The sequence below is a fragment of the Lepisma saccharinum genome, chromosome 3 (assembly GCF_977018435.1).
Source record: "Lepisma saccharinum chromosome 3, izLepSacc3.1, whole genome shotgun sequence".
Lineage (NCBI taxonomy): Eukaryota > Metazoa > Arthropoda > Insecta > Zygentoma > Lepismatidae > Lepisma > Lepisma saccharinum.
Window position 1 is genome coordinate 83537487 of NC_139231.1, and position 18609 is coordinate 83556095.

An 18609-nucleotide genomic window follows, 5' to 3' on the forward strand; every position below is an offset into this window, starting at 1 on the left:
AGTGGAAATATTGCAGAGATGAGAAATTTTGCTGCATATGTACCTGTTATTCTACATTGACAGAGAAATAAATACTGTATCGGAACAGCATATCACTAGAGGCACATATTTTTGGTAAATAAAAAGGCAAAATTTCGGTACAAAAACTGAGTCAATTTCGGGTTCAAAAGCGGTAAATAAAATAAAATATCGGTGTTATAGCGGTGAAAAAATGGATGAAAAGTGGTATATAAAAAGACATATTGGTTTTAAAATTGTGAAAATAATCCTAAATTTGATTTAAAAACTACACTTATTCCACAGAATTAACATTTCACTTCTAATAGCACATTTATGTAATCATCAGAGTATTAAGTTTATTTCTGTGTAAAGGAGTCCATTTTTGCTTCTCCAATATTAACAGCAGAATTAATCAATTTTCCGGGAATTGCATAACTCTCAGGATAATTCAGACCTCGGAAGGTGTCACGGCGGTGAATAAACCCTGAATTTCGTGTTTAAGAGTTAATTTCGCTTTTTGCAGTTCATTTCGCATTATTTCGTGACAAAATATGGTCACAAAATGCACCTCACACCTTTCAAAAACATGAAAAATTAACACTACAATGTGTTTTTTCAAATTTCGTTTTTTCGTCAAAAACGAAATATGCATGCCCCTACATATCACACAAGAAAGGGTGATTTCAGTGTTTGCAGCATTGTCCCTACATGTAGTGGCTCTGGAGTGCACTCTGCTTCTAATAAATGGGTACCTGGGAGGTAAAGGCAGACAGGGCATGGTTCAATGGGTAGCTTTACCTTTTATATTACACGACGTGATGCCCTGAATGCCAGTTTATGAAAATTGTCATTACGACTGAAGTACCAAATCCACAATATGGTTTTATACTTTATACAAAATAATAAAAATGCTAAAATCTGTACTTTACCTTTATGATTCTTGTAGAGTTCATCTTGGTCTGTAGCATCTTTGGGTGCACTAGGATTGCGAGTGCATTTCACCTTCAATTCAAATTCCAGGGTATCCTGCTCGGTGCCATTCTCATCACCTGGAAGGAAAATACTAGCATTCAAACCTATATTATTATAACATTTCCTCTATGTAGCTTGTGTATTAAGAGATTACTTAGTTCAATGCAAATCATATTTGTTTCACTTTTCAAATTAAAAGCTTACATCAAATTGTACAGCGGGTCTGGCCAAGCCACTGTATTTGCGGATGATTGCTCTCATATGCATGTGTAGATTGCAGAGTGAGCAGTGGTACTGTCCACTGTGGGATGGAATGGAGGGAGTGGGGACGGTAGGAGGCTTTGTTGGTTGTGTTTGTGTAGTGAGAAACCCCTCATCTGATTTGTAACAGCGCAGAGTGGCATTATCATGGCAGGAGAAGCAGGGAGTGGTTACATGATAAGGTACCTCTCCACAAGTGGCTTACTGGCCTGAAGAAGTGCACGCAAAATGTTCAAGCTTGTTGTAAGGATAAACTACATTATAATTTTTGGCATAAGAAATAAAATAAAATGCAAGAAAACTTTAAACAAAATTGACAAAAAAATTCATCAGCATAGTTATTGTACACACTTTAATAAATTTGTCTATGTGGGATATGCACACTCTAAATTTGGTTCTCAAAATCTTATAGAAATATAGGCTCCAATTTAAGCTTTCTTAAATTATGTAAGAGCAATAATGTTCAGTACATACTTCATGTATCAGTCTTAAATGTTACAGTTAATAGTTGCCTGAAGAGAGAAACATATTTTGAATATTATTATTTTTAAAAACAACAATAGATTTACTGACCTGTGGCCAGAAGGACTTGAAGATTATTATGCATTTTAATTGGATATATGTATACAGGGTTTCATCATGGAACACTGAAAACTTTTAAGGTGAACAATCTTTATTTGTAATATTTTTCTTAGCAAGTCTAGTTTTGATTTAAGTGTTCTTCAGATACTACACTTTCCATACTATATGTATGCAACTGTGCAGCACAGATTGTGGATTGATATAGACTTGCAACTGTGCAAACATACAAGAAAAAATGCAGTTTTCAAGTGTACCTTTATGTCCTTTCCATGCTGCGGAATTTTGAGTATATTGCACAGGAACCTGCAGGGTGTACATACGCACATAACTATAACAGAATAAAATTCAGTTACCTACCTCCTCTGTAATCAAATATCCTAGGATCAGCTTTGAGAGGAATTAAACCCAATCTATGTGCCAGAACTTCATCTTGAATGATGGAAGTGTTGTTATAAATAAATACTTTTTCAATTGCCATGCTCGGTACCTGAAAGTATTTGTTAAGCTCATTGTAATCCATACACACATTAATCTCATATTTAATAAATACATGTTTAACAATTTTACACTCGTCAATATCCTACACACAATATACGTTGGCTGGCATTTGCAGTGGAGCAATCAGCATCATGTGCTACAACCCACAACATGAAGTCGGAAACTGTATTCCAACATATTAATGAAGAACAAAATGAAAAAAAATAAAAATGAGGAATAACATTGAAGAATACCTGCGATTCTACAGATTGAATTGGAATAAATTAGGTTGGAAACACTGCACTCAGCAGTGGTCTACCTTGAGGTTATGACTGTCAGCTATGAAAACAAAGAGGCATAATAATGAAGATTTTAGGCAAAATATATTTAAAAATAACTTGCTACATCCTGTGCAATGCACCAGAACTATTATTTCTCACAATCTGCAATGAAAATTTGATCGTAACGTGAGAAAATGGTTGGTTGCTCAATCATCTACACGTTTCAAGACACTTGGTTCCAGTGCTGTTATGGAGCGGTTGGTAAATGCTTGAGTATGAGTTTCTTCATTTTTAAAGAATTAAGACGGCACAGATCCAAATTCAAACTTCTCCAGGGTTTACTTTTTAAGCATGCCATTGATATTTTTTGAGTACAAAGTGTAGTAATTCAGTGAAAAAATGAGTTTCCAAATGTTTGTGATAATTGGGTGTAGAATTCAACTAATATTTTCATCCTCTCAGATTCTTTGACTTTATCTGATACTGAAGTTTCAAAATGTGCGATTGAAAGATGATATGTATAGATATTTTTAAAATTAATTTATATTACGTACTAATTCTTGAATAGAATACTATGTTCTCTACTCACTTTAAGTAATCCTAGTTACCTTTGATCTATATTGTTCCTATTGCTTTCTGCAGAAAATAACAACTAGAATTACTTGAGAGTGAATAAAAAGAACAATCATTACGCGTGTTACCTACAATTTCTAATGTCTTGCCACAGACATTATAAATGACAGGTACTCAAGACCAGAAAGGGTATCATCAGTCTCAAAATTGGATTTAAGAACCATGAAATGAAACGCATACAAAGGAACGTGCAGAAAATCATCAACCAAGAGATAAATAAAGATAAGAATGAGGAAACAAAGGGGGAGGGAGAGGAAGGAAAAAAGTAAAGAAAATGTTAGTTTTGTAGAGATCCTGTATTTTAAAGGGTTATCCAAAAATATTGAGAAAACAGTAAGAGAGTATGGGATTAGATGTGGGATGAAGGCTCCACGAAATATAGAGAAATATTTTACTGAATATAAAAAGGGAGGAAAAGGGAAAGGAAACCCTGAGGAAGCCAAAGGCGTGTGTAGGATTAGATGTGAATGTGGCAAAGAGTACATAGGACAGACGGGAAGAAGTATGCGTATAAGATGGGGGGAACATGAGGACAACATTAGGAAGGGAGTCCCCAAACCTGGATTGTTCGAACATACAATCGCAAGCGAACATAAGATCGTAAAGAAAGAGATCATTAGAAAAGAAGGCAACAAATTGAATAGAAATGTCTACGAGACCGCGAAAATTTGCACGGGGAGAAGTAAAAAATTGAACAGAGATGATGGAAATTTAGAGGAATGATGGGTGAAATTTTTTAAAAAATGGGATAGAACAAAGAAAGAAGATCATAGGATAGGATTCCTTTTCACTCCGGAAGTAGTCCATGTGGTTGAGGTAGAACGAGAGTTTGAGTTGGATTGGTGACACAAGTAGGGGAAGGCGTAGACTGTCAGAGCAAGCAGAACAACGGAATGTGTTTAGTCAATTTAATATGATCCTGGGAAAAGAGGTCTTATGGAGAATGGGGAACACCTTAAAGCAGGATTTTGAACTGGGGGTTTTAACGTTTTGCCAACCAAGGAAACCTTTGTTTTTTAAGCACAAGTGTCCACAAGTTGGGACAGGGGTTACCCTACATTGCCTAAAAATAGAATTTCAAGCAGCTGCAAGAATCGGCGCTCATTTTTCACTGCGTTCTAGCTTTTCATCCGCGAATGTTGTGCGTAGGTGTCGTTTTGTGCCCAAGTGCGAGGACATTTTTTGGGTGCAGTGACAATTTTTTAAAATAATTTTTGGGGGTTTTCTCCCTTCCCCCTCCATATATACGCCAAATTTGCATAAATTTTGCATTTTGTGCATTTTGACATTTTTTCGGGGGGCGGGGGAAAACACCTTTTTTTTTATTTCAAGAAAAGTATTTTTGAGGGGATTTCGCCCCTTTCCCCCTCCATATGTACACCGAATGTACATAAATTATATATCGTCTGAATCTGTGATTCATTCTGCGTACAACGGTATATCTTTCATATCTCTAGGGCATTTAGTTTCTGAGCTATAGTCATTTCAAGGTACCGCTGCATTTTGAAGCTTGAATCAGTGGCGTGCCGACCATTCCTTTTGGGGGTACAACTCAAGTTACATTGGTCATACGACAATGATGCAAATGTTTTTCTGTTTCTTACATGCCAGCGATAATTTCTATGTGCATTTTGAACTTTTCATATCCTTTTTTTTTCGGGGGAAGGCAGGGGGGGGCGAAACCCCTTTTTTTTTAAAAAAGTATTTTCAGGGGATTTCCCCCTCCATATATACGCCGAATGTGCATAAATTATATATCATCTGAATCTGTGATTCATTCTGCGTACAATGGTATATCTTTCATATGTCCAGGGCAAATAGTCTCCGAGCTAAGGTCATTTCAAGGTACCGCTGCATTTTGAAGCTTGAATCAGTGGCGTGACGACCATTCCTTTTGGGGGTACAACTCAAGTTACATTGGTCATATGATAATAATGCAAATATTTTTGTGTTCCTTACATGTCGGCAATCATTTCCATGTGCATGTCGACACTGTCATGTACTTTTTTCTTGGGGGGAGGGTGGGGGAACCATTTTTTTTTTCCAAAATTTTGGAATTTTAAAGATTTAGCCCCCTCCCCCCACCATATATATGCCGAATTTGCATAAATTTCATATAGTCTGAATCTCTGGTTCATTCCGCGTACAACGGTATATCACTCATCTCTCTAGGGCAATTAGCCTCCGATCTACACTCATTTAATTGAAACTCTGCATTTTGCTCAAAATCGGCTCGGGGACAGAGCATGTGAAAATGGCCTTGGTCGGCAAAAGGTTAAAGGAATGGTGACCTGTTTTTAACAAGTGTTTTTTAACCAAACATTTTAACCTAATCCATTTAACACTCTTGACGCAGCATAAAATGATTTGTGCCTAGAGTAAAAAGAACCTGAGGAAGGGGGCAGTCGAACCCCAAAACGTAGTTTCGAAATTCTATACTCACTCACGTAAGTAAGACTATTTTATTCAAATTTTGTATACATTAGATTATACAGTGAGTAACTCACACAATACGTAAAAAGTGAGCATTATTGTGTTCATGTATACCAGTGAAGGGATAACTTGTCTATGCTTTAAATGCTACCATGTAATGTGAAAAATCTTGTAGCATTTTGGTGCCACAGCATATTCCATGTCATATTTTCCAGATTAGTGCAAAACCATTGATGCTTCTTAAATGCATGCAAGGTCGAGAAACCTTGGAAGCCATTGGAGAAGAATCAATTCTGGAGCATCTCTAGATATGCAATTCCTGTGACAGTTTTTTCCATGAAGAAGACACTTGTTGTTTGGATATTGAACACAAAACATTAACTTTTGGTGAATCCCATTTATGCTGCAGAGTTTCCCATGGAATCTGCGGTCCAAATATGGACATTATGTGTGTGTAGTTTTCCACTATAATGATATCACACAACTAAAAAAAGTTGTCACCTTCCTGATGCAGCATTTGTTTGCAGAAGTTGGTACAGGCCACATGATCTGCAGGTCTTAGGACCTGTAACAACTGCAGGCAGTACAGTCTCAGTCAGAGTTGTTTTCTTAACACTTTCCACACTGTCATGGTCGGCATTGTTAGTTCAAGACCAGGGTAGCTACGATTTTTTGATTATGAAATTCCCTGACTTTTCCAGGTTTTCCAGACCAGAAATATTTTTTTTCCAGACATGTTTGTCGTCATGATTTTTGCTTTTGAACCTCATGTTTTTCAATTAAATATGCAGGCACGTTAATTATTATGAATATGAATATACACAGTTATTAGCTGAAAATGTACCAAGTGATTAATATAATGCTATTCAATGAAAAAATAAATAACTATTGTACTTCCACATTTTCACTAAGTCATTACAATTAAGGTGGTGTAAAAAAATCAATAAACAAAATGTGGCATATATCAAAGCTTTACAATGTAACCTGTATACAACCTCAATTAGTCTATATCAATACAAATGAGAAACAACAGAAAATTAGGTCATATACCTTTAGAAAATATGCAAAAAGTTTAATGATTATATTTTTTAATTTATTGAAAATAGTACATATTACGGAAATTCAGAACTTGAATGGGGCCAGTGACCAACCATACACCTAAAAAATATATATACGCGGGCCATACTTTGGAATCAAATATCTCCATTATTTGAGTTTTCCACATGCTGGAACCAATTTTATATTACGGAAAACATCGAAATCTGTCTTTTAAAAGGTAACAGTTCCGAATGTTTTATGATTTTTTTTTAAATTTTCCTAGCAGGAAGACTAATTATCATAGAATTTTGGCAATCATTGTGACACGAAATTTGAACCTTCCTTAAAATAATGAGCACTATTTGGATTCGAAAAAAGTTATTTATGTTGAAAAAAAACAACTTCAAAATGACCTTACTCAATCATACACGCTTCCCACGGACAAGGTATTCTCCGGTTGACAAGCGACAGTAAGTATCGTAAACTAGTGGGAATGAATGTAGAAATAAATCGGAACCTTAGTGGAGTGCATTCAGGGTCTTTATTTTAATTCTAAGACAACCAAACCTGACATTCCTAACCTAACCACAAAAGTATATATTCACAAAATCTTAAGTAATCGCTAAAACTCTGCAGTATGTGTCAACAGACATAAATCGAAATCGAACCATGTAAAAGTTGCATTTGTAGCATGATGAAATCGTAATAAAACGAAAGGAACTTGGGCTCATTTTCACCACTTTTCAGCATAATTTCATTCTACACGCAAACAATACGTCAAATTACTATCCGCATCAAACCAACATTACTTACCTAACAACGATGTGTGACCAGCGTACGTTTAATTCCTCTTTTTCGCACCAGTTTTTAAAAAATAAATTCGTTCTACATGCACAAAACACGTGCATATTCGAATAATGACGTCACTGATACTGCATAAAATCACTAATTTCTCGGGTGTAACACATCTCTGCAATGTAAAAACTACGACAACGAGCAAATTAACTAGTTGATCAGTTTGCTTCTGAACGGGTCGCAAACGAAGGACTCAAATTCACAGAACGGGTTCATGGGGGGAACAAAGTAGTGAGTCCCTTTGTTTTTATTCGGCATCCTCACCCGTACAGTGTGCCGTCAACCACAGCTAGTTACGTTAAATTCTGCTCTTCAAGCTTTATTGCAGATCCAAAACTAATGAACTGTCCGAACACCAACCTACTCCGCTTCACGTATCAAAAGAGAACGGGTGTGTTCTTGCAGAAAGGAAATTTCCTCACCACACACAAAGCTAAAGCAACATTTTCTCCGTAAGAAATTCTGAGGATGGCTGGTGCGTAGGTTTCGTCTTGAGTAGCTTGTTCTGTAAGGGTAAAAACACAGTGAAGCTCATCGCACATCGCCAGAAACTCGCAGGGACAAGTTTCCGGTAATTCAAAAACATGGAGTTAAATGGGGAAAAGCATAGTGGAGCCCTGCTCATCGCGAGAGGTTCCCAAGTACAAACATGGTTTGATCTTGGGTCCCTTGTTTCAAGTGGAAGGCTCCGTGATTGGTCCACTCAAGGTCACTTCTCCATTTTTTGGAAGACACCCTCTTTTTTCCCCACTTTTTTTTTGACAGAGTTGTCGTTTGCAAACTTGTGGGATGGCGGTCAATGTGCCTGTCCGACAGCCGGTTCATTCATTATATTCTGACATTTTTATGGCTTGACCGGACTCCGTGCGATGAGCAAGGGTCCCTGTGCCTCACCGTGTTTTTACCCTAAGGAAAAATCTCACGCCTCTCCAAATTCCGGTCTTCAACAGGTTCACAAGAATGAGTCGCAAAATGAATGGATCCAAGAACCTAGATCCGAGAGTGAATAAATATAGAATTGAAATGCGAAGGAACCATAATTTTGTACGTAACAGACTAGAGGTCATAATGACGAGGGGAACAAGTTTCTGAACTGAATCTTTGGGGGGGGGGGGGACTGGAATCACAAGAACAGAATTCGGAAGTGGAAATGAACCGTTAGTTCATTTTGTAACTGGTTCTCCTGCAACTCCAAAATGCACGTAAATTCCAGAAAATATGCAAAATTCCGACTATTCCCTGACCAACCAAATTCCCTGACTTTTCCCTGTTTTCCAGTCGCGTAGCAACCCTGAAGACTCACCTAGCATACAGATTTTCTAGGACTCCGCACAAATGCAGCCTTCCACATTCTCATCTGACACATGCAGTTGTCTCGTGCTCTTCCCCTTACACAGGCACCCCATTGTCTGGAATTGGCTATAGCACCTACTAATGTTGTCAGATGGGGTATCACATCTAAATCTTTGCCGATAAGCCCATTAGACTGTAATCACTAAATTAAACCTCGAGATTCGAAGACACAAAAAGCCTTAAGCTTTTTGATGGTGTCGCTGCCATCTTTACAACTGGTACCGTAATGTGGCAAAGTTAAGAAATAAATTTGGGTACGTAGAATCACAACTTCCAGTTGCTCTTTCATCACATGTAGGAGACAACCGGCTGGGGTTACTTACACAACCATACTAAACACTTAAAACTCCGATATTCATTTACATATACCCTGTTTAGCCAGAATCAAATCAAACTACTAATTCTAAAAAAAAAAAGTCAAAATGGATTTTTTAATTTTTTACATAGAATTTTCTACGTAACGTTAGTACATTAATTGCATTGCAAATAGTTGGTCAAACTTCCATATTCTATTATTACAGCAAAACTCATGTCCTTTGATTCTTCACTTTTTTTAAAAAAACATCTAATTTTTTTAAAAAAATTTCAAATTTTTGTATTTTAATTTTTAATTTTAGAGTTGAAGAGAATTTCAAGAATATGTTCCTTAATAAGGTTTTGGAAGTGTTTTGAACAAGCTTTCATATAAAGGAAACCTCAAATCGCTACCATTTTTTAAATTTTTTAATTATTTTTTTTTAGCAAATAGTGTCTGTCTTTGCGAGCTTGCAACACTGTAACAAATCAACAGAAAAGATTTTTTTTTATTTTTGGACATGTATCATGTGGGCCTTTAACATATTTTTTTTCAGTAAAATCCATGATGGTGAGTGAACAGCATCTGTATGATCTGAGATGAAATCACCCTTCTTCTTTCGATTTTGGATCTGTACTGGATGGTGAAATAGACAAGTTCAAGATGGAGGAAGGAAAGCCGGAACAGAAAGAAACTACCAAATAAGTAGGTGGATGCTGAGCTGTTCCTCTATTTGTTACTTTTAGAAGAGCACTCATGATTCCATCAGCGATAGGATAGGAAATTCTACAATTTCCTGTAACCAATAGTTTCAAATCTATTTATTATTGAGCCCATTTTGAAGAAGTTGTATATAGTAATATTATACGCGTAACTTCCAATTATTCAATAGGCATATTTTTTCTTCTCTTCAGGTCAGTATGTTAGATCCAGAGTTTAAAGATTAAATATATTAACAAAGAAATGTAAATAAAATCTGAATATACAGGTGAGATTGGTTAGTTTGTAATGTTAAAAAAAAACAACAGTCAGTGTTATCTTAGTACTTAAATAACCGTTGTCTCTTCTCTAGTCTCCTGGTGGCAAAGATGATAGAAGATCAAGTAGCCAGCACAATGTTTCTTCACTTTGATTTACACAGCTGAAGGTTCAATCATTGAAAGGTAAAAATAAGTTAAAAAGAAAAGAAAACCGTGACAGACAATTTACCTATTGATTTTGTACATCCTAGCCATATATGAAGAACTGTTTACCTCAGATAGCAGAATCCTTCTGAAGGCATTAGCAATTGCTGGATCAACACCAATCAGATCAAACTCCATTTCAGTGTCATTGTATCGTATAATTCTCATCTGTAGGCTCTGGAAAATATGAAGTATTAATAAAAAATATACATTAGTATGAGGGAATGTACAATGAATTCTCAAGTTTACAGCATGCATTTTGTTACTGAATACATATGTGCTTGGAGGCATATTCCTTCTAGTTTCATTATAATGATACAAATACATTAGAAAAATAATGATTGAATTGGTGTTTTAAGTCCACTTTATGCACATATCGACAGTAAGGCTTATCGGGACTGGACCTGCAGTTTAAAGTGGGATCTAAACCACTATGTGCATCCACCGGGTATCGAACCTTGGACCCTTTGATTACAAGGAAATGAGGAGAAAATAATGATGATAATACACATAGTTATAGTTTCCATCTCTTGTACACAAAATATTAGGTTAGATACTGATTTTTTTTAGAAGAAAAACTACTCTTCATTATATATCAACATCTATAACCATCACAAAAAGTTTTTATTTTATTCATAAAAAATGGTTTCATAGAACACTAATTAGAAACCTCCGATCCTTTCAATATCAGTGACAGAACTTGCCATACCTCCTTATATTTCTCAAGGCTCCATGTGTCATCATATCCATGGTATGTTCCTGGATAATCGGATGATGATGTCTGAAACAACAAAGAAAGTTGAAACTAAATTCAATTTGTGTTATACTCTTATTGAGATTCACCAATAGTTAGTGACAAAAAAAAATTGAACTGACATCACATTTGGAATATATTATCAAGTTATGTGTTTTCACTGTTAATGTAATTAATATCCAATGGTGTTAAGTTGATCATTGCTCACATCTATAAAAAGCGATGCTATTAACATTTATGTTGCATCTTGATTTACATATTCAATATCTATAATTCCTAATGCTTTAGATAATCTGCCAAAATAGAAGTTTAATGCATGTGGAAATCCTCATTTAAAATTAGTAATAATGACAATCATGAAATGATGAAAAGAAAATGATTAAATGCAATGCTAAAAATAGTATAGGCATAGGCACATGGGTGGTGATATGGCACCACCAATTCTACAGTATTTCTTTCATTTTATTTCAGAGACAGAGGGAATAATGACGGTTTGATTGGTGCTTGATTTCTACCTGCCTGTATTTTACATTTTTCTAATTTTGCGTTGCTTTCCCACCTTTGTATGCTAACAGGATGATGAAGATGAATGATGACTAGATAAGATTGATTAAGGGACATTAAAAAATAATACACACTTCCCCAGGCCGTAACTCAAACCCAAACTTAAGGTGGTGAGATTGTGAGTCTAATGAATATGCTCAGCCATTGAGGTGGCCAAATCAGCCAAAGCTCAAATTGTTGGACTAGGCCCAAATCATGGAATACATTTTTCACTTGGTTCGATTTCTATTTATGTCTGTTAAAAAAATACTTCAGTGTGTTAGTGATGACATACTGCATTTCTTTCTGAAGAATGATTATCCCCTTCTGTATACTCCTACATGAGTATTTGCAACAACCATCTGTATACTGTCGTTAAAATTTTTAAAACATTAAATGTAATATTTAATATACATATATCATCGTGTACTTCAGTGGTGGCTTGTAACCACACATTCGCAATTATACAAAATTCATCTCTTACCGTTGCAGGTGGTATGGTTGCGATAGTATTGAACACGAATTCCACAAAAATCGAGAATAAAGTTTTTTTTATTTTTCAATTGTTTTAAAATATATTTTAACAAATATTTGTTAAAAACTTGCCCTCCCCCCAAAAAAGCGAGACCCGAAGTTACGCCCCTTTCGTACATACCCATTATTTCACCATTTGGCCAATTTGATAAACAACCCTTTACAAAAGAATGGAATTTACATTGCAATATTCCCATGTCATATGGTCTTACCTAGTATATAGTATTTGTTTATACCTAGGTACATGTCAAAAACTATGATCCTATTGCAATCTCATAACAAAACTTCTAAGACTTATGTTGAAATATGTGGGTTTCTATGTGTATTTTTTAAAAAAATTTCAAAATATAGGTTTTTTAAAAATTCTATTTTCAAAAAAATGTGAATGACCTGGAAATGAAAAAAAATATTGAAAAGTAGTCATGTAATATATCTAATTAAAGCTCATAGCAAAAGCAACAATTTGATTCATATCCCAACCTTCTACGTCAATTCTCGCTTGATTTATGAGTTTTTTTACAATTGCATGTGCGCCGAAAATTGTGTTGTTTTTTTTCCATATTTTAGAGGGTTCTAACTAGAGAACTACAACAGATACAAATCTGCAATTTTTCCTACCTTACGTGGTACTTCATGACAATTAAGTATGAATAAAATTAGTGTTCTTCATTGGTTCACCAACATGGAATGACCTTAAAGGCCTCATCAGTCATAATGACCGAAACTGGCAGATACCAATCACTTCATGTTAGTCATTATGACCGAAACATGTAGCTTGACTTTGTTGTTCCTAGGGTGCTGTCCAGGAGAAGTGTGTGTTATAAAATTACCTGTAATAAATAGAACAGTCAAAAAACTTTTGATGTGCACTCAACTCCCATGCCTTGACAATCATGCCTTATGCACATTATTGTTATACTAATGACCGACGGCACAAGTGGCGATTCGTGGCTTTTTCAGAGTTTAGGAAGAAGTTATAGTAAACCAAGGAAGGTTTGAAAAATGGGTTCAATTACATTCACATGTCTTGCTTGACTACCCATTGCATTTAGAATGTTAGCTGCAGGCACATGCTCAAGGGGCCCTTGCTCCTCACTTTGAACTATGAAATATTTAAATTTGAACCTATAAAAATTGACAATATTTCAGATTTTGCAAGAATTTATATTTCCTTCCCCCTCCCTGTCGTGTGGATTGACAATAATAAACTTTAACTTGCTTAAACTTTGAAATTATGCTAAATGCTTCTCTATTGTGGTAGGATTTATTATTAATAAATTTTTTTTCAGATAATTGTAATTCTGCATCTGCTTTTCTAGAGTTTTAAACTTGCGCAAATTATTTTTAACAGTTATATAATAGCGTAAATTCCCCTCCCCTAAATTGTTTTAAATGGTGCAACAAACGACATGGGTTCAACATCGAACATAAAAAGGTTTGAGAAAATTGTTTACCCCCAACTTTCTACAGATTTCCTACCATAAAATCTCCTGACGAACTAAATCAGGCAGGATGAAGAAAAGATAGAGGATGGATTTTGACATGGTTGTATAAAAGCTTTCCACTGGATCGGCATACTCCCTTTCGTTTGAAACATGTCTGTTGGTGCAGTAGAAATAAGATTTGAACATAATTTTATTTCCTGAAAACATATTCCTTTGAATTAGATTTCCCTCTCCCAGGGATTGGCGTTTGCAGATTATGCTAGAAATGGTGCTAAGTGCCAACAAAGATCAAATTGTTCTTGGTTTAGTAACATTTTGTTGGGATTGGCATCGCTGATTGAGGAAAGTCTTGCTGGTTCCTCAATCCTCGCCAATCTTCTTAACCTCCCCTGAGGTTCCTCAGCGAGCGTCAGAAAAGCCCGTATCCATTGTCTTTGGACTGCTACTGGAGCGACCGAGAGCAGTCAACTCTTGACAGTAGCTAACTTAGGCAATTGTACCATTGTATTATATTAGCATAATTTCAAATCCGGGCACAAAAGTAGGTATTTTCCGGTGAACGAGGTTGCAACACTGCATAAATTGACAAAACACTCGCACAACATGCCCTGAATCAGTACGCTATCGCCCGCCATAATGTGTTACAGAATCGAAATAACAAGTAACAGTAAGTACTCGTAAATGTAAGAAATAGACATTATCTTAGTTAGAAATGCATTATTTCACCTTAGGAAATGTTCCGCATTCAAAATTGGTACGTTAGCAATGTAAAAAAGTGTGAAATATATGATTTATAGGTGTCACCCCCATACTATAATAGTACCATATTGTTATTCAACATCAGAAAAATTCAAGATAATTCTGCAACGTTTACAGTTACAAAACAGCATGGTTAGAAACACTGGGTGGACGTTACGTCATCAAACGCACACAAGATTTGGTTCACGTAGTAGGACATAGACGCAACAGCTTTTGTTCATCGGAGACACATTCATCTTGAAAAATACACGATTTACCGGTCCAATAAATTAAACGAAGGGGAAAAACACTTCCACGACCTTTGAAAAGTCTACAGAAAGTCAGTTCGGTAAGTACTTTCAGTAACATTATCGTATGAGGGAAACGGATTCCTTCAAATTTACAGGAGAAAGTACTTACGGAAATCATTTTCTTTAGTGTTGTGGAAGTTCCTGAATGTAGATTTGATCCATTTTAATGTGAATGCACGTTGTTTTCTGCGAAAATCTCTGTCCGACACGCTGTTTCTGCTCCCGCCATTTGCTTTCTGCACGAGAGTGCAATGTTCCGTGTGTTAAGATGATGCAACCTCGTAGCCAGTGTTTCAGCCTCGCCGTGTTTTCACTAGAACATGACGTGTCGAGTACTTTTTACTTTTTTTTAACTATGCTTGCCTAACCTAACTTAACCTAACCTAACCTTACGGTAAATGGTTTTTGGGGCTAACGTCAATGGTTTGTGAGGCTAACGTCAATGGTTTGCGACGTATTAGCAGAATTTCAAATCCGGGCACGAAAATGGATATTTTCCGGTGAACGAGGTTGCAACACTGCATAAATCGACGGCATGAGTTTACAATACCGGACCACTCTCCAATTTCTATAAAATTTCGCCTACTTACTAATTTCGGTGTCCTGATGACGTCTCTGTAGTTCATATTTGGCGGTCACTTGTTAAAATTGTACATTTACGTGTACAACTTGTAAAATAACCTTGCGATTTACCACGGTGATTGTCCATACACAGCAATTCGGAACCATCTTTCTTTCGCAATTAATTAGCTAATGGTCTTCCTTTACGCACAACAATCTTGTTGACGACAGACGAGGAATGCCTACGAGGTTAGGTTAGGCCTGTTAGGTTAGGTTCCATTAGCATAAATACAAAGAAAAATTAATATTTTAGCTAAGAGAACGATACCTTATCTTGCCTGTTGATTTCTTCATGTTGGGAATATGGCGTCTTCCGTGGAGCTATTGTTCTTATGGTAGGGTTACGTTACGTTAAGAAAACATACTTTATTTCGTTTTTTTCTCGATTTCCATACTTGACCGCCAATTATTACATGCAGATTCGTGATTAGGAGTTCACAATTAGTGAATAGTCGAAATTTCATAGAAATTGGAGAGTGGTCCGGTATTGTAAACTCGTTCCAAATCGACAAAACACTCAGAACGCCCCCTAAACCAGTACGCTATCACGGCCATAATGTGTTACAGATTCGAAACAACAAGTAACAGTAAGTACTCGTAAATCTAAGAAATAGACATTGATATGCATTATTTCACTTTAGGAAATGTTCCACATTCGAAAAGAACACGTTAGCAATGTAAAGAAATCCGAAATATATGATTCATAGGTGTTTCCCTCATATGATAATAGTACCGTACACGTTTCTCGGAGATGAGAACTTTACCGGTAGCATTTAGTATCGGCCTTGCACCAACTATAAATACATGCATATCGAGTAATATAGTTATAATCATCATACATGTAATAAATCATGTTCCCTCAGCACAACTCGGCTTCTTCTCTCTTCTATGTTGTTCATAATTAAGGCTACTAAACGTTTTAAACGTAACGTTGCTATTCGATAAGCTTGCCGGAATCAGTCAATCACATTGCATTGCACGCATCCACAGATTACTGACTATGGTTGTAACTGGCAGTGCTCTTTCGTACAACATCACAACGAAACTTTTCAAAATGGGAATAGAGAAAAACAATAAACAATAATTCATCTCATGATGAACGTGAGTCGTTTTATTCCGTAAAATAATTATCTTCCTAACGAGTTCTACAATGATCCTGAGCTGGCATTTCTCGGGCAGTGCCTCATAACTAGTGATGGGTCGTTCGTGAACGAGTCGTTCAAAAGTAACGACTCTCTCTTGTGAGCGGTGAACGACACGTTCAAAGAGTCGTATGTGTGCCACGACTCCTCCGCCCGCCAAGCAACTATTATTCCATTATTCCCTCTCCTTTCCACGAATTTTGCGAGGAAGGCGCATGCGCAAGTGTATACTCGCCTGGCGGCCGGAATTTTTGAAAGAAAGCAAGTCGATTCTGCGGGCAGCAAATGGGGACTGGAGAGGAGAGGGAGGGGGAGTCTCTCTGTTCCTTTTCCCTACCCCTAGTTGAGTAAAGCTGGCTGAAACGTGCCGTGTACGATGAGAGGGGAAGGAGCATGCTCGCGAGTCGACTCTTTCCTTCGTTCAAAGAGTCGTGGCACACTTTAGCGACTCTTTGAACGAAGGAAAGAGTCGACTCGCGAGTGTTGTTTGCAGAGAGAGAGCGCGCAACCTCAGCCCATGACGGGCAGCGAGGAACAGCCAACAAATTTGCCCTGTAGTTTCAAGTTCGGCCAAACCATTAGCGCTAAAATTACAAGAAATTAAATGTTAGTAAAAATATTAGGGGAGTCTTGTAAAAATTTTGGGAAGGTGTTAGGCACAGACCTCTTGATTACAATATTCCGATTAGCCTATTTTGAGTTGTTATTGTTTAAGTCCACTTTATGTGCAGATAGGATAGTCGGGACTGGACCTACAGTTTAAAGTGGGATCCGGTCAGATTATTTTAATATTTTAGTTACTACAGGACATTACAGTTATGTTATTTTAGTTCTGGTAAGGGGCTGGATCCCGTATAAAGTGAAGGGTGCAAAATAGCCTAAGTGACGCACACAAAATTTTAAATTCATATTCAATCATAGCCTTTAGTATAAAACAGATGTGATGGGGAGGGCCGGCCCCCGTGGCGGAGTGGTTAGCACATCGCGGCACGAGGGCAGGGAGTCCTGAGGCCGATATTCGGTGGAAACACATAGCGGCTCGGGATACCACTTTTGCCAAGGCTTTGCTCTTCTGCCACTTTGGCTAATCGCGAACATGAAAATCAGTGATGATATAATGAAATTGATGAAGTGACACTCAATTCCGAGATTCCTCTTAGCGCAGTGTTCTAACCACTCCTCCACAGAGGCGACTGAAATTGTTGGAAGTGAATCAGTTTCACAAGTAGCAGGACATTACAAAATCGCAATGAAAACAGGGCCAACCCTTTCAAAGTTGGTGAGATGATGAGAGACACTCTGTGTAAAATGTACTGTCCGAGAATCTCGTCTCATTGGAGTAACGATACCGATTTATGCTTTGAAATCGATAAGCGAACAAGACCAGACAGGTGTTTTTAACTTGAAATCAAATCGCGAACAAGATATGCATTCTCATTCACGAGTTGAAACGATGTGCCAAGTCATCTTGTCTCACCACGATACTCGATCGAGTTGCTCTTCCGCTTCGTGCACATGTAAACCTTTTAAGTTACACGTTCAATTTTATTTATCCAAGAAAACAAATCTGTTAACATGAGAATGAACAGAAGAAATAAGCTACTAGTTATTTTCCCATTAAGGAACAAACAAATTTTAAAATGCTATAACTTCTTATAAATTAGCATGGAGTAATTATATTTTATAATTTATTAATTCAATTTTAATATTTTAACTGCCTAACACGCTTTGTTGTATTTTATGCATCTTTTATACCTAATTACTTAGTATTGACAGCGAGGATGAATGAATTTTACGTACAGATAAGCTAATCGGGACTGGATCTACAGTTTAAAGTGGGATCCACCAGGTATCGTTACAAGGCAACGACGGAGGATGGATGGTGATTAGAGTAATTGACAAGAGGTTAAATACAGATTACCACTCATCTCTGGGCTGGGGTTCGAACCCGGAACTTTCGGTGTCAATAGGCTTACTTTGAGGAGGGCGACACCACTTATCTGTCACTCCAAGATTATTTCAAGCTGGCCAACATAGAAACCAAGAAACAAAGAACATGCACTATGGAGTATGTTTTATTTATGTTATTCAGCCATCCTTTCATTCCTTGTTAAATCCTGGTAAGGAAATCGCTTCCTGTCTCGGATTCGATCCTCG

General features: G+C 36.8%; 1 protein-coding gene across 1 annotated transcript in view; it reads right to left on the reverse strand.

The window, feature by feature from the left end:
* The window catches only part of Polr1C (RNA polymerase I and III subunit C), a 31060-nt gene extending 14776 nt beyond the window's left edge, over window positions 1-16284 (reverse strand). The window contains exons 1-5 of the mRNA XM_083119998.1: window positions 16150-16284; window positions 11074-11145; window positions 10434-10541; window positions 2173-2302; window positions 930-1049 (exon numbers count right to left, since the gene is read on the reverse strand). Of these exons, the coding sequence (XP_082976124.1) occupies window positions 930-1049; window positions 2173-2302; window positions 10434-10541; window positions 11074-11145; window positions 16150-16209 (490 nt within the window). The 5' untranslated portion in view covers window positions 16210-16284. The remainder of the gene's footprint in view (window positions 1-929; window positions 1050-2172; window positions 2303-10433; window positions 10542-11073; window positions 11146-16149) is intronic.
* Window positions 16285-18609: the final 2325 nt, after the last annotated feature.